This window comes from Eschrichtius robustus, chromosome 6 (assembly GCF_028021215.1).
Source record: "Eschrichtius robustus isolate mEscRob2 chromosome 6, mEscRob2.pri, whole genome shotgun sequence".
Lineage (NCBI taxonomy): Eukaryota > Metazoa > Chordata > Mammalia > Artiodactyla > Eschrichtiidae > Eschrichtius > Eschrichtius robustus.
In genome coordinates, this window is record NC_090829.1 from 55,608,229 (window position 1) to 55,635,248 (window position 27,020).

The 27,020-nt window shown below is 37.0% G+C and overlaps 1 protein-coding gene across 15 annotated transcripts in view; it reads left to right on the top strand.

The window, feature by feature from the left end:
• Positions 1-27,020, top strand: part of NAALADL2 (N-acetylated alpha-linked acidic dipeptidase like 2) — a 1,511,782-nt gene that overhangs the window by 1,463,979 nt on the left and 20,783 nt on the right. Inside the window, exon 17 of one of the 15 annotated variants that reach the window (XM_068547441.1) lies at positions 6,746-6,794. The exons of 13 other annotated variants lie outside the window; for them this stretch is intronic. In XM_068547441.1, coding sequence (XP_068403542.1) covers positions 6,746-6,752 — 7 coding nt within the window. In that variant the 3' untranslated portion in view covers positions 6,753-6,794. Of the gene's footprint in view, positions 1-521; positions 622-6,745; positions 6,795-27,020 lie in introns of those variants that run through there. One more of the 15 variants, XM_068547440.1, reaches the window with a different exon arrangement.

The following is a 27,020-nucleotide window of genomic DNA, read 5'->3' on the forward strand; positions in this document are numbered from 1 at the left end:
AATGGAATATTACTCAGCCATTTAAAAGAATGAAATAATGCCATTTGCAGCCACATGGATGGACCTGGAGATTATCATACTAAGTGAAGTAAGGCAGACAGAGAAAGACAAGTATCATGATGTCACGTATACACAGAATCTAAAAAAAAGTAAAAATAAGTAAAACTGTACTTCTTTACAAAACAGAAACAGATTCACAAACTTAGAGAAAGAACTTACGGTTACCAGGGTAGAAAGGTGGCAGGAAGTGACAGATTGGGAATTTGGAATTGACATATATACACTGCTATATTTAAAACAGATAACCAACAAGGACCTACTGTATAGCACAGGGAACTCTGCTCAATATTCTGTAATAACCTAAATGGGAAAAGAACTTGAAAAAGACTAGATACATGTGTATGTATAACTGAATCACTTTGCTGTACACCTGAAATTAACACACATTGTTAATCAACTATGGTCCAATATAAAATAAAAATTTTTTTAAATTTGCTTTTAATATTGCCTTTTACTCTCAGCAGGTCACTGGTCAACAGTAGAATAGCTTTCTGAATTAAGAACACCATGTGGGGGCTTCCCTGGTGGCGCAGTGGTTGAGAATCTGCCTGCCAATGCAGGGGACACGGGTTCGAGCCCTGGTCTGGGAAGATCCCACATGCCGCGGAGCAACTAGGCCCGTGAGCCACAATTACTGAGCCTGCGCGTCTGGAGCCTGTGCTCCGCAACAAGAGAGGCCGCGATAATGAGAGGCCCGCGCACCGCGATGAAGAGTGGCCCCCACTTGCCTCAACTAGAGAAAGCCCTCGCACAGAAACGAAGACCCAACACAGCCATAAGTAAATAAATAACTAAATAAAAATTAAAAAAAAAAAAAAAACACCACGTGACAATACTATTGTAGGAAGACCACTGGATCTTGGATTTGTAAAAGTGGGAAGGGGGTTTGCACATGAAGCCTAGTCTTTTACTACTGACTTGTCTTGGGGCAAGCTAATGAGCAACTCAGAGTCAGTTTCTCATCTGTAAAACAGAAACTCTCAAAGGACTATTAATATGACAATAAGTTCAGAAAAAATATTAGCATAAAGTTTGATAACGAGGATAAAACGTGAGAAGATAATTTATAAGCTATAGAATCCCATAAAAATATTACAAAATAAAAGTAACACTTGTATACCATTCTGCTGTTTTTACTTAGCCTCTGATAATGTTCTAGATGCCAAAGCTGCTTCCCCACACCTCTCTTAACCAAGGAAGATATATTTTAAAATCCAATGACACGAGTTCTTTTTCCCCAGGGTCACTGCAGTGACATATTTCCTTCATTTTTAATTTTCAGTATACAGTCCTTTCCCCTATACATTTGCTAAAAGCCTGCCTATTGAGTGGTTGCAATATCCCATAGAAAATAAAGTGTTGGAGGTAAATGGAATTAAACATGCAGTTTAAAAAAAAGTCATTATAATATTTAAATAGCATTATATTCTGAAATAAATGTGGGCACTCTAAATGACAAACCTTTTCCAGTAGGAAAGCCTTTCCTCAAACCATTTTCCTTAAGTGTTCAGGAAACTCCATGGCAAACATCATAGTTTTCTGAGACAGATTCTCTCACATTTTAAGTTTTGAAGCTTGGACCACTTTTTAGATTTTGGCACCAACCGTTTCATGCTTGAAATTTAATAGGTTATGAATATGCATTCTTCCTAGCATATTTTAGCAAACTTCAGCAAAATCCTGGTCTTGTCACTGATTGTTGCTATGCTTAAGGGCATGAGTGAGTCCTAAAGGCTGTTGCTGTATCTCTGTATCTCCTTTCTTCAAGCGCCCCTATACCAGCATAGAAAGTCTTAAAATTGGGAGAGCACTGATTATTGCCATCTTCTTCATTTAAAGTGTCTGGACTAAACTGCTGAGACATAGAAAGATCTTAGATTTTAAACTTTTAGTGTACCAGCAGAAAATCATGGGATATTAACATTGCTCTCATCAAAAAGATGATTGGCAAAGGTTTTCTATTTATAGGCAACTCCAATATATGAGTGCAAAATATAGCAACACGACCGTACATTCATACACTGGAATAAATCATCTGCATAAAATCCCATGTTTAGTCTCTCTGCACATATAAAGAGACAGCAGTTAAATAGTAAAGCTAATAAAGGTTTCTCTCCCTCCCTCCCCATTATGGTTACACGCACACGCACACACACACACACACACACACACACACACTGCTGCACTATTAACTAACTGGGGTTAGGTGGGATTATCAGGTCATTTTACCAAAGGATAGGAAATTTGGTGTGGCTCTGGGGAGGAGAATCAGAAATCCACCCATTGCATTTGTCTTGCAGTGGTTTTGATTTGAGGGGGTGGAGAACTGAGAAGGAAGCCAACATGAGCTAGTGTTTAATGCTGGCTGCTAAGCAGAAATGGGACTCTGGGAAAGTGAACATCCTCAAGAACCACCATTCAAAATAAATTAAAGGCTAATTATTATCTTTAAAACAAAACTATTGGTTATGCTGCAGTATTGTCCTATTGTTCTTTCTAAATACATGGTATTTCAGCTACACCGTGGTTAAGTAGTCTGTTAGGGGCTATCTAATCAACTACATTTTTAATAAATATTGCTTTGAGAAGATGCTTCTGTGTGCCAAACGATGTCTTTAATCGGGAGTTTTGGGAACACACCCATTTGTAATTTGAATGACAGTGTGTGCATGTGTGTGGGTCTCTGGCTTCATGTCCTTAAGAAAGCAGGTTCATAATAAAGGATGTCCTTTCCAAGATAGCTGGAATGGCCTTGTGGAAAGTTCAGAGGATAGTTTCGAGCCAATCCATGCCAAGACAATTTTTTGTTAGCATCCTTGAAAGCAGGAAAATAGCAATGTAAATGTCAAGATGCTGCTGCCTTGAGCCAAGAATAAACAGAGCAAGTAATCCATTAAAAGTACTTTTCAAACACATAAGCTCCTAAAACTTTGCTTTTGAAAGATATTAGAACTGGTTTACACTTAGGCAATCAATGACATTAGACAAAACTATTGAAAAACACATTTCTCAGTGACTCTATGATCAGGTTTCCAGTTACTCCATACACACAATTGATTTTAAGAATTTTAAGATGTCGAGACCCAAACCCCCCAAAAACATTTCAGAATAACATTGATCTCATTATACAGTTTTCATGGTGTTTAAATTAGAGTTAGTTATGTAAGTACTAACAGAACCTCATGTTCAGTGTTTGATTGGGATAATAACTACTTTGTTCCGGTTGTACTTTTTCTTTCAGTGAGGTGTGGGTGGTCTGAATGGCGCTAAAATCCCACCACTGTTTCTCTTGTCATTAATTCTATCAGCAATGCCTTTCTTTAGACTATGAAAAAAATAACTAGTGATTAAGAATCACCATAATGCTTTTAAAATATTTTTAATGGTGGCTACTTGCACAAAAGAATCTACGTATGAATACAGAGTTTGATAATCTCCACAATGTAAAATTTCTAAAAGAGGGTTGAAGACCTGGCTCATATGCAAAATTATTATAATGCTGATCATTATATACATCCCCTTTTACCCTTTTATGACTAAATATATGTACTAGCTTTGTAATTATGTATCCCTTTCATATTTTTAAAGTTTCTACTACAAGGAGCAAAAGAAAAAGGACTACCAAATTTTAAAAGAAACCAAATTAATATACTGAAATTCCAGCCTTTTTTTCCCAATAGCTCATTTTGTTATTATTAAAACAAAGAGCATATCCCATTGTGACAGATAACGTTCCCTGCAATTTGATTAGACATTGAAACACTTGTTTAAAAAATTTCAATTGACAACGACCACTTTATCAGGCTAATTAGTCTGAGATCCAGTCTGCTAATATCAAAATAGAAGTCCATGTGTGCCCAACTGTTCGGATTTTTATAAAAAAATATCTCTTTCAGGTTTGAGGTTTCTTTCCATCTAAAGTGAGAAAAATTTACTGTTGTCATATTTATAAGTCAAGACACATTGCCAATCTGAGGGTGATTTGTAACTTTATGGTGTATTTAATAATGTTAAGACTAATAGTAGTAGCAGTACTTTTCACAGAAGAGGATTTACCTTGTACCAGGCACTACGCTGTACATTTTCATATATTATCTGTAATCCATCTAACAAAATTGCAAGATTGGTCTTATTATCCCCTTTATACAGTTAACACATTACTGACCTGGGGATTTTTGCAGAAACCAACGGCTGCGGCCTTAACACATTTTTGACTGGAAATGTATTAAGAAAACTGAAGCTTAGGAAAGGTTAATGTGTGGCAGAAAAGGGATTTGAGCCTGGCTTATTTTTATCTAAAAGCGTTGCTCCTTCTACTAGACAGTACTGCTTATGTTTGATCCAAATTATACCTGGTCTGCTCAGAAGTCACCAATAAATTTAGTTAGATTTTGGTGCAAATGTAGCCACATATGAAATAAATTCAATTTTCATAAAGACTTAAGTTTCATTTGTTCTACATTTGCAGAATTATGTCCCCTAACCCTAATGGTTGTCAAAGCACATTTGTTAGGCACCAAATTTATCCCTACTTCTGGAAAAAAAAGATAGGCAGGCCCTATTGTCCTGAATTAATAAAATTATCTTGTCCCAAAATGCTGCCTACCCTTTCATGTTTCCATAAATCTTAGATACAATTAAAAGAAGAGGGATTTCGTCTGCTAAATCTCATATATCATAGTTAGAAATGTTTTTACATAAACAACAGTACAGTACAGAGGAGGAATCACTAGAATGGGAAGTTAGAGATACGGGTTTCGATCTAAAAGAGCTACTGATCATGTAATCCTACAAGTCACTTAAACTTCCCTGACATTCATTATTTTAATCAATTAAGTAAAAAAAAAATAAACTGGCAGATCTCTAAGATAATGGAAATACTAGTTGAGGAAGTATTTATAACATGATTCTGATTTTTTTAACAACAATTTTTGGGACTTCCCTGGTGGCGCAGTGGTTAAGAATCTGCCTGCCAACGCAGGGGATTCCCCCTGGTTCGAGCCCTGGTCCAGGAAGATCCCACATGCCGTGGAGCAACTAAGCCCGTGCGCCACAACTACTGATCCTGCACTCTAGAGCCCGCGAGCCACAGCTACTGAGCCCATGTGCCACAACTACTGAAGCCCGCATGCTTAGAGCCTGTGCTCTGCAACAAGAGTGGCCACCACAATGAGAAGCCTACGCACCACAACAAAGAGTAGCCCCCGCTCACTGCAACTAAAGTCCTTGTGCAGCAACGAAGACCCAACGCAGCCAAAAATAAATAAATAAATTTATTTAAATAAATAAATAATAATAAAATAATTTTTGAAATAATTATTTCAATGAGGGAAAAAATAACAAAATCTAGATTCTCCATGAAACCATGTTAAACATTTTAGCACTTGTTTCTCTCTCCTTATCACCTATTTTATCTATCATCAGTACAACATATTTTATCATTCCATATGTATAAATATCTTGCTGTTTTAATATGACTCAAGGAGAATTGAGAGAGAGGATCATGGCTGATACTTTCTTTGTACCTACTGAAACACTAAACATTTTATTTCACTACATAACAAAACTAAAATATCAGTACCTGATTGCTGTATAAATCATATGTTTAGTAGGTCAAATGCTCAGGAATTATTTTGTATTTGCCAATAACCAGATTGTAAGTAGAAACGTTTTCTTCTTATGGTAAGTAGGTAGATCTTTATACCACATATACACACAAAATATGGAGCAGGTATAGCATATAGAGAAGCACATATAGAAAAAAGTGAGACCCTATAGACATGATTCTGTAAAGCACATATTTAGTCCTGAACCCAACCCCAGTGGAATCTTTTGTTCAGAGGAAAGCTTACATAAGTTACTCTAGTTGAGGAGGAAAGGGACACAGATGTCCCTCCTTCCCCATGGTCACCTCAAGGGCCTTCATGATTTTGCAACCCATTACTTTTAATGTGCTTCTTATCCAGTCGGATTACTAAGACTGCAAGGCTACAACATTTTTAACTGATGAAAAAAAAAAAAAAAAGCGGGAAGGGCTGTGAATATACAACCATACTGAGATTACATCAACTCGAAAATTTATAAAGATTTATAAGGATGAAATGAGAATTCCTCACCCTAGAGTCTCTAATTAGAACAAGATATAATATATAGTTTAATATATAATTGATGTAACCCTAACTAGACAATACAACAAACTCTCAAATTACATATGTTGGGATTCTAGTATTTCCTTCCAATCTATCTTTATTAGACAAGTTTCACTGAGAAAACTAGAAGGCAATATAGGTATTCAAAGTAGGAATAGTCTGAATAGAGAGAATTTGATGTTTGCGTGTCCATTGGAAGTTTTGGAGATGTAAAGATGAAGGAAGTTTCCTTTGTGATTTACGAAATCAAGAATTACCAGAACTGAAAGAAATCCTTCAGTAACAGTCCAGATGCTTGCAGCTTTCAAGCAATTTTAGGAGCACTCTGGGAAACTCTGTGAATCTTATGTCTGCCATCCACCTACCTGCCTGCCTGCCTGCCACCACTGTTAGAAAGTACAGTTTCATGTCCTCTTCTGCCTTCCAAATCCTGTGATGATTGATTTAACTTGTGTACCCTTTTCTGTGCTTTGAAAGCATTTGTTGACCCCTTTATTCAGAAAAATCAACTTGGTTCTTTATGCTGTTCTCTCTAGATCTTAAATGAGTTGGGATCTACATAATACTGCAATTGGTGGTGATGGCCATGGTGGAGGTATAGCCCAGGTTTTATCGGGAGTGTTCAATTTATAATACATTTTTCTGTCAAGCAAAGATTGAAGACTCAAGGATACTGCCTTTAAGAATTTTAAAAATTAAAATACTAATCATGTGTCAGGCATTTAATACACTTGGTGCCTATCTCTGATCTTCAAAACAATGCACATAATAATTGTTGGAGCTGGGAGTTTTACCCAGGGCTTTCTGGCTTTAAAACCCTTTCTCTTTTACTCTGACATTCTCTCCAAGAGCATTTATGGAAGATTCAATTTTTTCCGTGGCGCACTCTATACATTTTTACTAATCTGTCAGTCACTCATCCAGGTAGATATTTTCCCCATTTTGCAGATAAGGGCTCTAAAGTTCAGAAAAATTAAATTTTTCCCCAAAGTTCCCAGAGATGGGAAATGCCACAAATTAGTAAGTAATAAAACCTAGTTGCAGCCTTTCTGAATTTTATTTTTAAATTAAATTCATGACCGCATTTGTAGTAGCCTCAGAGACAGACAGACGATAAAAAGGAGATTAAAAAAAAAAGTCAAGGTGAATAAAATAATCCTGTCTCAACCCAGTAAAGAGAAGCAAAAGCAGAATATATATTATCTCATGAAAAATAGTTATTTAATCCTTTGCCACTACTCAGACCTCAGTTGTAGGACTGATGCCTATGGGTTGGGTGACACTTTGTTTCTTGTATTTCCTTTGATTTTTGTGTTAATTTTACTGTTTTTCTTATCTGTGAGTTAGAAGTCAGTGCCACTTTTTCAAAATACTTACCTAGGATTACTACTGATTACATTAATTAATTCAGAAAATACTTAGTGTCTACCAAATGCCAGAACTATGCGAGGTACTCAGAATACAGTGCTCAAAAATGTAAATATTGACCTTACCTTGTGGACTTTACCCTTTAGTGGGGGGAAAGAGAATAAGCAAACAATGAAATAAATATGTAATTACAAATTTTATAAGTGTGTAGAAGTAAAGAAACAGGACTTTTTCTTTTAAGGTGTCCAAATTGATTGGGGGAGAGCAATATGAGTTGAGATTAGAATTAGACAAGGGCCTAGAATCATGAAGAAGGGGGTTAGATGTTATTTTCAGTACATTTTAAATCTGATTCTAAGCACAGGGTAACAATTCAACCATCCATCTATTCATCCATCCATCCTTGTCTGCAATGTGGAGAAGGAATTGTAGAGGTAATGAAAGAAGTGAAGAGATTAAAAATGATGTGATACAAAAATAAACTCAAAATGGCTTAAAGACTTAAATATAGGACATGACAATATAAAACTCCTAGAAGAGAACATAAGCAAAACATTCTCTGACATAAATTGTAGGTCATTCTCCCAAGACAATAGAGATAAAGGCAAAATAAACAAATGGGACCTAATCAAACTTACAAGCTTTTGTACAGCAAAGAAAAAAAAAAAAGAAAAGACAACCTATGGACTGGGAGAAAATATTTGTAAATGATGCAACCAACAAGGGCTTAATTTCCAAAATATACAAACAGCTCATACAACTCAACAACAACAAAAAACAAACAACCCAACTGAAAAATGGGCAGAAGACATAAACAGACATTTCTCCAAAGAAGACATACAGATGGCCAAACAGCACATTGAAAAGATGCTCAACATCACTAATTATTAGAGAAATGCAAATCAAAACTACAATGAGGCATCACCTCACACCAGTCAGAATGGCCATCACTAGAAAATCTACAAATAATAAATGCTGGAGAGGGTGTGGAGAAAAGGGAACCCTCGTACACTGTTGGTGGGAATGTAAATTGGTGCAGCTATGATGGAAAATGGTATGGAGGTTCCTCAAACAACTAAAAATAGAACTACCATACGATCCAGCAATCCCACTGGATTGCAAAAAGATACATGCACCCCTATATTCATAGCAGCACTATTCACAATAGCCAAGACATAGAAACAACCTAAACGTCCATCAACAGATGAATGGATAAAGAAGATGCGGTACATATATACAGTGGCATATTACTCAGCCATAAAAAAGAATGAAATAATGCCATTTGCAGCAACATGGATGGACCTAGAGATTATCATTCTAAGTGAAGTCAGACAGAGAAAGACAAATATCATATGATGTTACTTATATGGTAGAATCTAAAATATGACACAAATGAACTTACCTATGAAACAGAAACAGACTCACAGACATAGAGAACACACTTGTGGTTGCCAAGAGGGAGGGGGGATGGGAGAGGGATGGATTGGGAGTTTGGAATTAGCAGATGTAAACTATTATATATAGACTGGATAAACAACAAGGTCTTACTATATAGCATAGGGAACTATATTCAAAATCCCGTGATAAACCATAATGGAAAAGAATGTGAAAAAGAATATATATATGTATATATACATATATATATGTATAACTGAATCCCTTTGCTGTACAGCGGAAATTAACACATTATAAATCAACTATACTACAAAAAAATAAATTTAAAAAAATGATGTGATAGTTTAGTGATCTAAGTGTATCAGGGTTCCCCAGAGAAGAAGAACCTATAGGATGGATGGCTGGCTCATGATAGATAGATGGACAGATTTAAAAGAATCAGTTCCTGTGATTGTGGAGGCTGGAAAGTCCAAAATCTGTAGGGCAGAAAGCCTGGAAATCAGGGAAAAGCTGACGTTGTGGTCTTAAACCTGAAATTTGTAAGGCTGGCAGTAGGCTGGGAATTCAGAATGGATTTCTATACTACGGTGTTGAAGCAGACTTCCTTTTTCTCCATGAAGCCTCAGTTTTTGCTTTTAAGGACCTCAACTGATTGGATGAATCCCATTCGCAGTATCAAGAATAATATCCTTTAATTAAAGTCAACTGATTGTAAATTTAAATTACATATACAAAGTGTCTTCAGAACAACATATAATTTAGTGTTTGACCAAACAACTGGGCAGCATAGCCTAGCCAAGTTGACACATAAAATTTATCACCAGAGATCATATTGATAGAAGGATGAATGGAGAGAAGATGAATTTGTAACATTTTGGAGGTAGAATCTATAGAACTTGTCAATGGATTAGATGTGAGGGTGAAGAAGAGGGGAGAAATCAAGAACTACAGGCTTCTCATGTGAGCAATGGATTTTAACCATTATGATGTGGACCAGATGAGTTTCTCTGTTTTCTAATAGAAGTTGTGCTGATTTCAGCTCAAATAATATGACTGACAAGGTAAGATTACTTTTGGTAAGCACTTTAAATGGCTAAATAGTATTGGGAAGAAATTCTGTTTGTATCTGCCTGGTTATATTTGGCTGGTACTAATGTAGAATAAAAATTCACCTTGAATTCTCTTTCTCATCCAGAAATAATTACATGCAAATAGTAATCTGCTCTTTATACAATAATGTGAAATGAGAGGAAGCAGGGCCAAATATTTTTGGAAGGAACAGCTTTCAAATGTGCCAGTTAAAGTGTCTCCAATTTTTTCTATTGCTAATCATAGTAGGTCTTATTTTCTAATCAAAGCTTACATATGCTCCACCAGGGAATCTGGAAGATATGCTATCTCAATCTAATTTTACATAATATCATTCAAAGCCAGTAACATGTAGTCTTGTCAGATACAAAAGTTTAGGAGGAAAGAAAATAATATATGCACCAAATATTAAGTATCTTCTCTGCAAGTTGCTGCAAATTCTCTTTGTTCCCAATTCTTCTCTCCTTTTCTTAACTGTTAACTATGAAATTAAATAGACAGTTCTGGAAAAATAGTAGACATCTTCTCAAAGCTGATTTATAGTGCCAGTTTTTCCTTTCTAAAGCAGACTATCAAACGGATAAATAGAAAATCATTCCAGATATTGAAAATTAAGAATTAAAAATATAGGAAACCATTTTTCTAGATTAATTTCTGGAGGTTGATGAATAACTTTCTTTCATTTTATTTCAGAAAATGTTTGCTTTCCCTTTCATACACTTATTACTATAAATCACAAGTGGAAGTCTTGATAACCCATAAAGTCAAATTTCTTCAAACTTTTTTTTTTTTTTCAAACTTTTAAATGGTTAATTTTACATACAATTTAGAGTAGGTTTAGTCAAATTTCAATTACCTCAGCTTATTAGTGTTTTATATTCGTAAAATTTCTAAATAAATGAAACTTCATCTAATTAAGTAAATCAAGTTTTGTGATTATCAATTTAATTCATTTATTTCATAAATTTTAGTAAGTATCTCTATTTATATACAGTCATCCCTCAATATCCATGGGAGACTGGTTCCAGGATCCCTCATGGATACCAACATTCATGAATGCTCAAGTCCCTTATGTAAAATGCATACATATTTGCATATAATAATATAATCCATGGTTGGTTGAGTCTACAGATGCAGAACCCACAGATATGGAGGGACACTATATAAGGCATAAGCTAAGTTTATTAGTTTCCTGTGCCTGTCGTAATAAATTACTAAAAACTTGGCTTAAAACAGAAGTTTGTTCTCTCAAAGGTCTGGGTGCCAGAGGTACGAGATCAGAGTGTTACCAGGGCCGCATGCTCTCTCCAGAGGCTCTAGGGGAGAGTCCATTCCCTGTGCCTCTTGCAGCTTCTGCTGGCTGCCCATGTGGCTCTATCACCCCAACCTCTACCTCAGTTTCCACACTGCCTTCTTCTCTTCTTCATGTATTTAAGTAATCTCCCTCTACCTCTCTTGTATAAGGACACTTGTGAATGAATTTAGGGCCCATCCAGGTAATACAGGATGATCTGCTTATATCAAGATTCTTAACCACATCTGCAAGGACACTTTTTACAAATCAGGTAACATTTACAGGTCTCAGGGATTAGGGTATGGACATATCTTTGGGGTCACCACTCAACCTACTACACCAAACAATGTAAGGAATATGAGTGTGGATTAGACAACGACTTTATTTTCACAAATGTACCATTATTAAGCTTTAGTTTTTCAGTTGAAATCCCATTCTGTATACTATTCTGTAAACCTGGGGTTGGGACCCTACAATCCACATTTCTGCTTGGTCAGCTCACTCCCCACTAGACTCTGTCATGGGAAGTACTGAAGGAAACCTGGACTCCTGGAGCAGGAAGAGAAGCTTCTTCCTATTTGCATTTTATTCCTGTTTTTTACTTGCTTTTCCTGTCATTGCCACTCTTGCAATGCTTCTTCACCCAGGTAGTGACAGTTCACTTGGTAGCAGCAAGTAATTCTGATTTGCTCTTTTTCCAACATTAGCTAAACCAACCTCGTGATACTCATCAGAGACACCAGCACCGGCTGACTAGAATCCCTTCCTCACAGGTCTGGGCCCCAGTTTCACAGGGTCCCATCTCTGAGCTCAGCAATACTAACAACAGCCAAGCAGTAATCCCTCTTCAGAGGTCTGAGTTTCAGCTTTGTAGGACACCTCCTTCAAGCTTCTAAGTTTTAATAGTTCCAACCTTGCCATTTCTCAGCCCTAGGGATAGCAGTCCCTTCCTGCTGTTATAACCACTATGGTAATTTAGTGTTTCCTCTGTCCTTATAATCTAATACAGATACAAAATATCTCCAAAAATAACTGTCAAATAAGGCTAAAAGTTATATATCCTAAGAGTTACAGCTAGGAGGAGTGAGAGGTTTTTTTTATTTCTTCAGCTGGGTAGGGTCTAGGTAGAGTCTTTTATAAATTAGTCAAGAGTTTGGTCTGTAAGAGATAACAATGGAAGGGCATTTCTCAAGGAAAGCTTTCTGAAAGGTATCAGTTTACCTTTCTCAAAATCTCCTTAACAATGTTTAGCATTCTCTTGCCAATTGAAAGTCATCAAAGTTATGCATTCTCTCCTAATATAACAAAGCCCTCAAAGACTAGTGAGTCATTTGCCCCTATGACTAAATAACTATAGATGATTTGCTGCTGAAAACTAGAAAACTTAATGAGTAGTTCAGTGTTTTGGTAAGTTCCCTTTTTTATTCCTCTCTTCTTATTGGTTACTTCTACCTGGTGTCATTGTGCCTAGCTGCTGCCTCAGTTATTCAGTATTATTCTATCTCCCTCAATAGACAGTCTGTTGGCCTTTGTGACAATTATTTGACTGTGCAGATGCTATTTTAGTTTATTAATTAGCTTGATTGCTGTGTTCTAGAAGCATGACCTCGGAGTATTACTATACATAAACTTATCTCTGTTTCAGCTTTCCCTTTCTGGAACAGGAGGGTAAAATTTTTACTTTTTTGTAGGTCACAGGTGTTCATTCTACAGATAGTCAGAAAAAAGTTTGCTGAGAAACCTTTGAGACCTAAATATTAAAGACTCACTAGGCCATATCTAAAGTTCTCTAAAATGAGCCTGGGCTATAGGATCATAAAAAAAAGACCTGAGGATAAACACTAGCCATTTAACACTGACTAAAAAGTGATGTGTTAACATCAGTGAATTCTGAGTATTAAGGTTGACTGGATTTGAGACTATAAGGCCAACTATATTTCTCCCTTTTCCCCAAGTAACATATATGGTTTATTGTGTCCACATAGTCTCTTTTCAGAGATTGTAAATTACGTTATTTACAGACTCTTGATGGTCAAAACACAGTTGGAGCTTGAAGGTCAAGGCAGAAAACTGCATCCTAAATTCCTATTATTTATCAATGATGTATGGTACATAGAGCAGCACACTGTGCTGCTACAATTAAAGATCCATCAACATTTCTAACATACACCATTATTTCAGCATTTGATAATGTGGTCATTTATCCTTACTCTTTTTTGAATTATATGATGATGGCAAGGTCTCAGCTGCGGGAGGACATCTCCAAAGTTATTTTAACAAGATTATAAAATATTTATTTGTCTTTTTTTTTTAGCTATTAAAATGCTAAATAATGAAAGTTAGGATAAACTAGCTTTCAGCAGTCTCATAACTCAAAAACAGCACCTATATATAGGCCACATATTTTTTTAGCCCCAAATACTTGACTTAAGTGAATGCTAAGAAATAAACTGTTATTTCAGATTTCATTTTATTACTTATGTTCACTTTAAAATAAAAGCTTAGGAATATCTTTCAACAATCATTTTTTTAAAATGTCTTGCTTCTTGCTACTCTCTTATCAGATATCTATACGGAACATAGTAAAGTAAAATGAGTTTGACTCTTTGGTTTGCTCATAGGGAAATAAAAAACATCCTGAATAAAGTTTTTTTTTATTTAAACAATTAGCTGTTTGTTTAACTTAAAAATAGTTCATAATTATGTGAGCTGAACCTCTTTATCTATGCTGTTCAATATGGTAGCCACTAGCAACCTGTTGGTAACTTGAAATGTAGTTAGTCCAAACTGAGATATTAAAAGTATAATATATACACTGGATTTTAAGACTTTCTGAAAAAAGAAAGAATAAAGTGAAAAATATTACATTAGTGATTTTAAAATACTGATTCACATTGAAGTGATAATAGTGAGTTAAGTAAATATACTAAAATTAATTCACCTGTTTTTTCCTTAGTTTAATGCAGCCAAATTAAAAATTACATATATCTATTCATAGTTCCGTTGAACAATGTTACACAAGATGTCCCCAAGGATCCTACATCTTTTCTTGCAGATGAAATATCCAGTTGATTTGAAATGACTCACAGCAGGATGGTCTTATAAAACCTCTAAGAAAGTGGTAAGGCCTCTTTTTTTAAAGGAATTCCCTCTATGCCCAATCATTTTGGTGATGCTGTTGGCAGTGCCTGTGATGGTGGATGACAAATATAGAACAAGGAAAATTTAAGAATAAAAGTTAAATACTAGAAACTGTTGGAGATGGCTTCACTGGGGAATTCTACCAAACATACAAAGATGAACTGATACCTAACATTCTCAAACTATTCCAAAAAATTGAAGAGGAGGGAACACTGTGAAATTTGTTATATGAGGCTATCATCACCCTGATACCAAACCAGACAAAGACACTACAAAAAAAGAAAATTACAGGCCAATATCTTCTTTGATGAATATAGATGCAAAATCCTCAACAAAATATTAGCATACTGAATCCAGCAATATGTAAAAAGGATAATACACCATTACCAAGTTGGATTCATTCCAAGGTCATAAAGATAGTTCAACATATGCAAATCAATGTAATACACCACATTAACATAACCAGAAACCATGATCATCTCATTAGATGCAGAAAAATCATTTGACAAAATTCAACATCCATTCATGAAAAAAATTCTCATCAAAGTGGGTATAGAGGGAACATATCATTACATAATAAAAGCCATTTACAACAATCCCACAGTCAGCGTAATACTCATTGGTGAAAAGCTGAAATCCTTCTGCTAAATTCAAGAACAAGACAGGGATGTGCACTCTCACCACTTCTACTCAACATGGTATTGGAAGTCCTAGCCACGGCAAGCGTACAGAAAAAAGAAAAGCTATCCAAATTGGAAGGGAAAAGGTAAAACTGTCACTATTTGAAGATGACACGATACTCTATATAGAGAACACTAAAGTTTCTACACAAAAACTATTAGAACTAATAGAGACGGGCCAAAATGGCAGAGTAGAAAGACCATAGTTTACCTCCTCTCACAAGTACACCAAAATCACAAATATCTGCAGAACAACCACTGATGAAAAAGACCTGAACCTACCAAAAAAGATGTTCTACCAAGAAAGAACCATAACATGATGGGTAGGAGGGGCAGACTTGCAATATAGTCAAGTCAAGTCCCATACTCCTGGGTAGGAGACCCACAAACTGGAGAATAATCATATTGCAGAGGTTCTTCCAAAGGAGTGAGAGGTCTGGACTCCCCCAGCCTGGGTGTCCTGCACTGGGAACATGAGTCCCCAAAGCATTTGGCTGTGAAGGCCAGTGGGGAATAATTTTAGGAGTCCCAGAGGGCTGGGGGAAATAGACACTTCACTTTTGAAGTACACACACAAAATCTCACATGATCAGGGGCCCAGGGCAGGAGAAATAATTTGAGAGGACCCTGGATCAGAGTCTCCCAGAGAGGCAGGAGGCAAGTGTAACTCACCCTGGGAATACAGACATTGGAAGCAGCCATCTTTGGAAGCTCCTTCTACCACGTGGACACTGGTGCTGGTAAGCACCATTGTGGAATCCTCCCTCCAGCTTATTAGCACCAAGACCTGGCCCCACACAACAGCCTGTATGCACCAGTGCTGGGATGCCTCAGGCCAAAGAGCTAACTGGGTGAGGACACAGCCCCAGCCATCAACAGACAGGCTACCTTAAGACCCTTTGAGCTCACAGCTGCCTTTGGACACGGCCCTAAGCACCACAGGGCCCAACACCCAGCTCCACCCACCAGTGGGAAGGCACCAGTCCCAGAATCCCCTGGGCCCTAGCCCTGCCCTCCAGGGAGCCTGCTCTAACCTCCGGACCAGCTTCACCCACCAGGGGGCAGACATCAGACTCAAGAAAACCACAATCCCGCAACCTGCAGACCCAGCCTGACAATCAGCAGCCCAGACCCTGCCATGGGATCAGTTGGACCCCAGCCATGACCACTAGCATGCCAACACATGCTTCAGGACACCCTGGACCCCATGCCCAACTGTCAGGAACTGGAAACCCCCTCCAGCAATCTGACATCATATCTGGGACCCTTGGGTCCTACAACAAGACTGTAGGACACAGCTCTGCCCACCAGTAGGCCAGCACTAATCCCAAGACCTGGCTTTACCCACCAGTGTGCAGACAACAGTGTCAGAGTCTTCTGGATCCTGACTCTGCCCACCAGTGAGCCAGCATAAGTCCCAGGACACCCTGGGGTTCCACAGTCAGCCACTTTGTAACCTGGTCCCACCAACTAGTGGCCAGCAGCATCCACACAAGGCAAGGCCTGGCAACCAACTGGACTGGGGGCCAACCAAGCCTACCATACAGCCCACAGTTAGCCCATCACAACAGAAGAACCTACACAGCACTCATGGAGGAAACCCTAGAGCATATAGCTCAGGTGATGAGAGGGGAGTGTGCTGGGATGCACAGGATGTCTCCTAAAAAAGGCCATTTCTCCAAGACTGGGAAATGTAACCAGCCTACCAGAAACATAATAATAAACAAAGCAAATTAGGCAACATGAGGCAACAGAGGAACATGTTCCAGATGAAGGAACAAAATAAAACCTGAAAAGAACTAAGTGAAGTGGAGATAGGCAATCTACCTAACAAAAAATTCAGAGTAATGATCATAAAAATGATAAAAGAACACAGGAGGAGAATGGATGCACAGAGCTAGGATTTAGAAGTTTTTAAAAAAAGAGTTATAAAATATAAAGACAACCAAACAGAAATGAAGAATACAATAACTGAAATAAAAAAATACACTAGGAAGAACCAACAGTAGATAAATGATACAGAGGAATGGATCAGTGAGCTGGAAGACAGAGTAGTGGAAATCACTGCTCTGAACAGAAAAAAAAAGAAAATGAAAAAGAAACAAGGACAGTTTAAGAGACATCTGGGACAACATCAAGCACACTAATATTCACATTATAGGGGCCCGGGAAGGAGAAAAGGAAGAGAAAGGGCCTGAGAATATATTTGAAGAAGACATAATGTAGGAAAACTCCTCTAACCTGGGAAAGGAAAAAGACATCCAAGTCCAGGAGATGCAGAGAGTCCTCTACAGGATTAATCCAAAGAGGAACACACAAGACACATTGTAATTAAAATCACAAAAATTAAAGATAAAGAGAAAATATTAAAAGCAGCAAGGGAAAAGCAATAAATAACATAGAAGGGAACTTCCATAAGGCTATCAGCTGATTTTTCAGTGGAAACTCTGCAGGTCAGAAGGCAGTGGCACAATATACTTAAAGTTATGAAAGGGAAAAGCCTACAACCAAAAGTAGTCTACCAAGCAAGGCTCTCCTTCAGATTTGATGGAAAGATCAAAAGCTTTACAGACAAGCAAAAGCTAAAATAGTTAAGCACCACCAAGCCAAGTTTACAACAACAATTAAAGGAACCTCTTTAGGCAAAAAAGAAGAGGCCACAACTAGAAACATAAAAATTACAAAATGGAAAAGCTAATCAGTAAAGGCAAACATACAGTAAAGGTAGGAAATCATCCATACACAAAGCTAGCAGGAAAGCTAAAAGACAAAATAGTAAAATCATCTATATCCAAAGTAAGCAGTTAAGGGATACACAAAATCATGAGGGGAGGAGAGTACAAATGCAGGCTTGTTAAAACACATTTGAAAGAGATCAAGCAGCTTAAAACAATCACATATGTATCACAAAAAGTACCTGAGAAAATAACCTCAAAGCAATTAACAAAATGGCAATAAGAACATACATATCAATAATTGCCATAAATGAATGGACTAAATGCTCCAATCAAAAGACACAGAGTGGCTGAATGGATATGAAAATAAGACCCACACATATGGGTTCACAACTGGGGTCAAGTGAGCTTACAAGACTCACTTCAGATCCAAAGGCACACACAGAATGAAAGTGAGGGGATGGAAAAAGGCATTCCATGCAAATGGAAATCAAAAGAAAACCGTGGTAGCAATACTTCTACCAGACAAAATAGACTTGTAAAGACTTACAAGAGACAAAGGAGGACATTATATAATGATTGAGGAATCAATCCAAGAAGAATATATAACAATTGTAAATATATTTGCACCCAACACAGGAGCACCTAAATACGTAAAGCAAATACTAACAGACATGAAGGGAGAAATTGACAGCAACACACTAATAATAGAGGACTTTAACACTCCACTTACATCAATGGGCATATTATTCCGACAGAAAGTCAATAAGGAAACACTGGCCTTACAGTTACATCAGATGGCTTAATAGATATATATATACAGAACATTCCATCTGAAATCAACAGAATACACATTCTTTTCAGGTGCACATGGAACATTCTCCAGGATAGATCACATGTTGGGCCATAAAAAAATCCTTGGTAAATTTATATTTTCTTAAGTCATATGAAGCATCTTTTCTGACTACAACACTATGAGACTAGAAATCAACTACAAGAAAAAAACTGCAAAAAACAAAAACATGTGGAGGCTAAACAGTGTGCTACTAAACAATCAATGGACCACTGAAGAAGTCAAAGAGGAAGTAAAAAAAAATACCTGGAGCCAAATGAAAATAAAAATATAACAATCCAAAATCTATGCTAATAAATATGATCAATAAGGAATTAACATCTGAAATATATAAACACCTCATGTAACTGAACATCAAAGAAAACAAACAACCCAATTTAAAAATGTGCAGAAGCCCTGAATAGACATTTTTCCAAAGACATTAAGATGGCCAACAGGCACATGAAAAGATATTCAACACACAATGATATATCACCTTAAACCTGGCAGAATGGCTATCATCAAAAAGAACACAAATAACAAATGTTGATGAGGATATGGAGAAAAGGAAATGCTCATACACTGTTGGTGGGAATGTAAATTAGTGCAGCCACTATGGAAAATAGTATGGAGGTTTCTCAAAAAACTAAAAATAGAACTACCATATGACCCAGCAATTCCACTCATGAGTATATATATATGAAAAAATTGAAAACACTAATTTGAAAAGACACATGCACCCCAATGTTCATAGCAGCATTATTTACAACTGCCAAGATATGGATAAAAAAGATCTGAGATGTATATATATGTATATGTGTATATATATATATATATATGTATGTATATATATATATATATATACACACACACATACACACACACACAATGGAATACTACTTAGCCATGAAAAAGAATGAAATTTTGCCATTTGCAACAACATGGATGGACTTGGAAAGTATTATGCTAAGTGAAATAATTCAGACAGAGAAAGACAAACACTGTATGATATCACTTATATGTGAAATCTAAAAATTAAAACAAACTAGTGAATATAGGAAACAGACTCACAGATAATGAGAACATATTAGTGGTTACCAGTGCAGGGGGCACAATAGGGTAAGGGATTAAGAGGTATAAACTATTATTAATAAAATAAATAAGGTACAAGGATATATTGTACAACACAGCAAAAACAGCCAATATTTTATAAAACTATAAATGGAATATAACCTTTAAAAGTTGTGAATCAGTATGTTGTACACCTGTAATTTATATAATATTATACATCAGTTATATCTCAATTAAAAAAAGAATAATAGTGGCTAAAAAAACCAAACAAAACTATTAGAATAGTTGAATTCACTAAGGTAGCAGGATACAAGATTAATATACAGAAATGTGTTGCATTTCTTTACACTAATAATGAAATATCAGAAAGTTAAAAAATATTTCATTTAAAGTTGCATCAAAAAAAAAAAAAATATCTAGGAACAAACTTAATCAAGGAGATGAAAGACCTATACACTGAGAACTGTGAAATACTGATAAAGGAAACTGAAGATGATTTAAAGAAATGGGGAGATATCCCATGCTCTTGGATTAGAAAAATTAGTATTATTAAAATGACCATACTATCCAAAGTAACCTACAGATTTAATGCAATTCCTATCAAAATACCCATGACGTTTTCCACAGAACTAGGACAAATAATCCTAAAATTTATATGGAACCACAAAAGACCCAGAATTGCCAAAGCAATCCTGAGGAAATAGAATAAAGCTGAAGGTATAACCTTCCAGACTTCAGACTATACTACAAAGCTACAGTAATCAAAACACCATAGTATTGGCACAAAAACAGACACAGATCAATGGAACAGAACAGAGAGCTCAGAAATAAACTCATGATGTACTTACAGTCAATTAATCTACAGCAAAGGAGGCAAAAGTATACTATGCAGAAAAGACAGTCTCTTCAACAAGTGATGCTGGGAAAGCTGGACAGCTATATTAAAAGAATGATATTAAAATGTTCCCCTATACCACATACAAAAATAAACTCAGAATGGTTTAAAGAACTAAATATAAGACAAGGCACCATAATTCCTAGAAGAGAACATAGACAAAACATTCTCAGACATAAATCATACAAATATTTTCTTAGATGAGTCTTCCAAGGCAAAGGAATAAAAGCAAAAAGAAACTAATGGGACCTAATCAAATGTAAAAGCTTTGCACAGCAAAGGAAACCATCAACAAAATGAAAATACAACCTACGGAATGGGAGAAAATATTTGCAGATGATGTGACCAACAGGGGTTAATATCCAAAATATACAAACAGCTCATACAACTCAATATTGAAAAAAACAAAAAACCCAATCCAAAAAAGGGCAGAAGACCTAAATAGACATTTTTCCAAAAAAGACACACAGATGGCCAACAGGCACATGAAATGATGCACAACATTGCTTATTATTAGAGAAATGCAAATCAAAGCCACAATGAGGTATCACCTCTTATTGGTCAGAATAGCTATCATGAAAATGTCTACAAATAATAAATGCTGGAGAGGATGTGTAGAAAAGGGAACCCTTGCACACTGCTGGTGGGAATGTAAATTGGTACAGTCACTATGGAAAACAATATGAAGGTTCCCTAAAAAAACTAAAAATACAGCTACCATATGATCCAGCAATCCCACGCATGAGTATATATCTGGAAAAAAACAAAAATACTAACTCAAAAAGATATATGCACTCCAACGTTCATGGCAGCACTATTTACAATAGCCAAGACATGTAAAAAACCCACGTGCTCGTCAGCAGATGATTGGCTTAAGATGTGATATATGTATACAATGGAATATTACTCAGCCATAAAAAAGAGTATTGCCATTTGCAGCAACATGGATGGACCTAGAGATTATTATATACTAAGTAAAATATGTCAAAGACAAATATATGACTTTACTTATATGTGGAATCTAAAAATAAAATTACAAATAAAACTATATACAAAACAGGAACAAACTCACAGACACAGAAAACAAACATATGTTTACGAAAGGGGAGAGATGGGGGAGGGACCAATTAGGAGTATGGGATTAATAGATATAAACGATTATACATAAAATAGATAAGTAATGAGGATTTACTATATAGCACAGGGAATTATATTCAATATCTTATAATAACCTATAATGGAATAAGAAAAAAATATAACTGAATAATTACACCATACACCTGAAATTAACACAGTACTGTAAATCAACTATACTTCTTTAAAAAAATAAAACACACACACACACAAAATGAGTACAGGCCTCATATTTGGAGTCTTTATTTAAATAAAGTATTTACTTAAATGTTATAATATTGTCTACATAAAATTTGATAATTAAGAAAAGAAAGAGATACAGATACAGATTTCAAATGCTCAGGGTAGGTAGAAAAGTACTTAGTATCTGTGATCATCTCCCTCTTTTGTTAGAAAACTTCCTCAGTCAAGTATTTCTTACCATCTCACTTGATTTTGAAAGGAAATCATTATCATGGAGTAGGGAGAAAAATTTATTTACTGTTTTCCTATTGATGATGCTGTGAAGTATTGTAAGTCTGAGGTTTGCTATACTCTGGCAGTTTGGAAAGAGTCCATTTTGTTATTTCTTTGGAACTTTTTTCTCTGTCAGCCACGAGTTTCAAGTTTAGTACTTGTTGAAATATGGTTTTAATATAAGTCCCAAAACAGAGGCAGATATTCAAATTAAATCCCTTTCAACATGTGCTTTTCTAAATCTTGCCTCTACTACTTAAGGGCTATGTTACGTTGGACAAGTTAATCTCTCTCTACCCTTTTCTTTCTCTATAAAATGGGTATACTAATGGTATATATTGCATTAAGTTGTTTTAAAGACTAAATGAGCTAGACTATAAAAACTGCTTAGAATATTGCTAAGCATACTGTGGGGGAGGAAAAAAAAACTTTTTCCTCTACCTCTCTAGGTTCACCAACTGGGGCTCTGCAAATTAGACTGACAAAGGCAGGTTAACACATGAAGCACACACCCACAGAAGAGAAACTCAGTGATGAGTAACTCAAAGTGGTGGCTTTTAATAGCATCTTACAAAAGAGCAATGGGTGGACTGGAATCAAGATGGCAGAGTAGTAGGACATGGAACTCACTTCTTAGCACAAATACATCAAGAATACACCTACAAATGGAACAGTTCTCACAGACAGCTACTGAACATTACCAGAAGATCTCAGACACCTGAAAGGACAGGAAAGGTCTCCACGTAATCGGGTAGGACAAAAGGAAAAAAATAAAAACAAAGAGGAAGCAGGACGGGTTCTGTGCCCCTGGGAGGGGGTTGAAGGAGAGGAGAGGCTCCTGCACCTACGGAAGTACCCTCACTGGGGAAATCAGCCAGGACAGAAAAGAAGCTTCAGAGGCTCAGAGGAGAGTACAACAACTGGTTTGTGGCAGGCAGGACAGAGGCGGTCCGTGCCACCGCCCTGTGTGTCCCAGCCTGTGATGCGTGTCTAGTTGTATGGGCAGGGTCTGGGTGCTGAAACATAGGGTTTAGAGGACAGACCCAGGGAGAGAATTGATGTTTGCTTGTGCAGAGACAGCCAAAAGGGGCTGGAGTGTGGGGCACTGCTCTAAGGAGTGTACGTGGAAGAAGCCTGAGCTGCTACAGAAGTGCCATTGTTAAGTGGTGTGCAAAGGAAGGGGTAGGGCTGCCACTGCAGCCTCTTTCCCCACTTCCTGAACCCTGCCTCCATGGGCTCCAGGGGAGGCTCTCACCTGGGCAGGCTCACACTCCCTGGCCATGGCCTCAGTGGCCCCAGGAGCACAAGCCAGTGGGTTGCCTCCATGCAGTGGTGGGGCTGAAATCACAGCTGAGCCCGAGGGGCCATGTAACTTAGGAAGCAGGGCTGAAATCTCTCCCTGCAGCTGCGTGAGCCACAGATTTACACCTCCTCTGCCAGCTTTGTAAATTCAGCACCTGCAGAACATCCAAATGGACAATGGATGCTCCCATAGCTGGGACAGGTCTGGCCTTAGGAGCTGTGGGCTTTGTGGGCACGTACACACAAAGGCTGGGCTGGGCTAGGGTCTGAGCTGCCTCCATATCTCTCACAGTGGGTCTAGGTGTGCAACTACTGCAGTCCTGGGACCTGACTTAAGTGTATCTGCACTGGTGGCCTTGTGAAAACAAAGCCTAAGAGGCACCAGGGCCAATTACCAGCCTATCCAGCATATTGCCAGCATATTCTCGGCTGAGGTGGTCTGAGAGCAGTGACAACAACAGTGTACTCTGTGAGCCTGCACAATGGGTGAATGGTGACACAACAGAGCACACTCACAGGTGACCATCGCCAGCAGAGGAATACTCAGGGGCTCCTCTCCCAGTGGGAGTGCTCCAATCCTGCGTACCTCACGCCACAGATCAAAAACAGCTCAGAAATGGATCTGGGGGCTTCTACTCCAAATAGGAAGATGACCCTACCCCTGAAAGTGCAGTGACAACCACAGAGCAAAGAGGAGGCCACACTCAATATCCAGTGCATGCCCTGGTCACCACAACATCAGTCACACCTCTTATCAAGGGTATAACAGCCAGCATACACTGAGGAAAGAGGTAGAAAACATCCATACTCAAAACAACGCTCACACCAAAAAATATTAAACCCACACAGGTTACACGGGGACATTCCCACATAAAAATAGCCCTCCAAGATCACAGTAGATAACCATTTCTCCTAAACTCATAGAGCAAGAGAAATATAAGTAAAATGAAGAAGCACAGGAACCACTCCCAATTATGAGAAAAGGATCTAAAAAAGAATAAATGTATATATGTATAACTGAATCACTTTGCTGTACACCTGAAACTAATACCATGTTGTAAATAAACTATACTCAAATAAAATTAAAGTATTAAAAAAAAAGTATGTGGAGGAAAAAAAAAAAAGATTGAGAGAATTCCCCTGAAAAAACAAACAAATGAAACAGAACTCTTCAATCTAATAGACACCAAGTTCAAAACAGAGATAATGAAAATACTGCAGGAATTAAGAAAGGCTATCAACAGAAATACAGATTACTGTAAAAAGGAACTAGAAACTACAAGGAGGAGCCAAGAAAAATTAGAAAATTCATTTGAAGAGACAAAAGCTAACTAAAGGCTATGAATAGCAGAATGAATAATTCAGAAGAATGAATAAGTGATCTAGAAGACAGAATAATGGAAATCACCCATTTAGAATAGCAGACAGAAACCCAAAGGGGAAAAAAAAAATTAAAAGCAATATAAGACACCTATGGGATAAAATCAAGTATGCCAATCTACACATAATAGGGATCCCAGAAGGAAAAGAAAGAGAAAAGGGGATTGAAAATGTATTTGAAGAAATTATGGCTGAAAAATTCCCAAACCTAAAGAAGGAAACAGACATCCAGATACAGGAAGCACAGAGAGTCCTGAACAAGATAAATCCAAACAGACCTACACCAAGACATAATAAAAATAACAAAAGTTAAAGAGAGGATTCAAAAGGCATCATGAGAAAAACAAAGAATTAACTACAAGGGAACCCCCATAAGGCTGTCAACTGATTTTTCTACAGAAACGTTGCAGGCCAGAAGGAAGTGGTAAGGTATATTCAGAGTCCTGAAATGGAAAAATCTGCAAGCTAGCATAGCCTACTCAGCAAGATTATCATTTAGAATAGAGGGAGAGAGAAAGAATTTCTCAGACAAACAAAAATTAAAAGAATACAGCAATACTAAACCTATCCTAAAGGAAATATTGAAAGTTCTTCTCTAAATAGAAAAGAAGTAAGAATCTATAGGAAGAGAAAATTAATATTGGAAAACAAATCACTTAAATAAGCCAGTACACAGATTAAAAAAAAAAATTCTGTGAAAGTCATAATAACCGCAATGAACAGCAAAAGGATGAACACGAAGATGCAAAAGAGGACATCAAAATCATAAAGTGTGGGCGAGGAGAGTAAGAAAATGTAGATTTTTTTTTTTTCTAAAATGTGTTTGAGCTTATATGACTACCAGTCTAAGGCAAGTAAATATAGGAAGGGGTTAACATATTTGAAAAACAGGGCAACCACAAGTCAAAAACATACAATAGATTCACAAAAACCAAAAAGAAGAGAACATACTATACTATGAAACAAAATCATCAAACCACAAAAGGAAAAACAAAACGAAAGGGCACAGCAGGGTAAGGGGAAGCTGGGATGAAGTGAGAGAGTAGCATTGACATATATACACTACCAAATGTAAAATAGATAGCTAGTGGGAAGCAGCCGCATAGCACAGGGAGATCAGCTCGGTGCTTTGTGACCACCTAGAGGGCTGGGATGGGGAGGGTAGGAGGGAGGCTTAAGAGGGAGGAGGGGCTATGGGGCTATATGTGTACATACAGCTGATTCACTTTGTTGTACAGCAGAAACTAACACAACATTGTAAAGCATTTATATTCCAATAAAGATGTGAATAAAAAAAAAGGGGACAAAGAAGAAATATAAGATCAATGGGAAAGCAAGGTTTAAAATGGCAATAAATACTAACTACCAGTAATTACCTTAAATGTCAATGAACTAAATGCTCCAGTCAAAAGACACAGAGTGGCAGACTGGATTAAAATATAAGAGCCTACAATATGCTGCCTACAAGAGACCCACTTTAGGGCAAAGAACACACATAGATTAAAAGTGAGGGGATGGAAAAAGATACTTCATGCAAACAGAAATGACAAGACAGTGGGAGTCACAATACTCATATCAGACAAAATAGATTTTAAAACAAAATCTACAAAGAAAGATAAAAAGGACACTATATAATGATAAAAGGATCAATACAAGGAGAGGATATTACACCAATCAACGTACATGCACCCAACATAAGAGCACCCAAATACATAAAACAAATAGTAACAGCCATAAAGGGAGAAACTGACAGGTATACAATAAGAGTAGGAGACTTTAACACCCCACTCATATCAATGGACAGATCTTCAAGGCAGAAAATCAATAAGGCAACAGAGACCCTAAATGATACAATAGAACAGCTACACTTAATTGATACCTTCAGGACATTACATCCAAAAAAAGCAGAATACACATTCTTTTCAAGTGCACATGGAACATTCTCTAGGATTGGCCACATACTAGGGCACAAAATAAGCCTCAACAAATTTAAGAGTACAGAAATTATTTCAAGCATCTTTTCTGACCACAACGACATGAAATTAGAAATCAACCACAGAAAAAGAAATGAGAAAGAAACAATTACATGGAGACTTAAC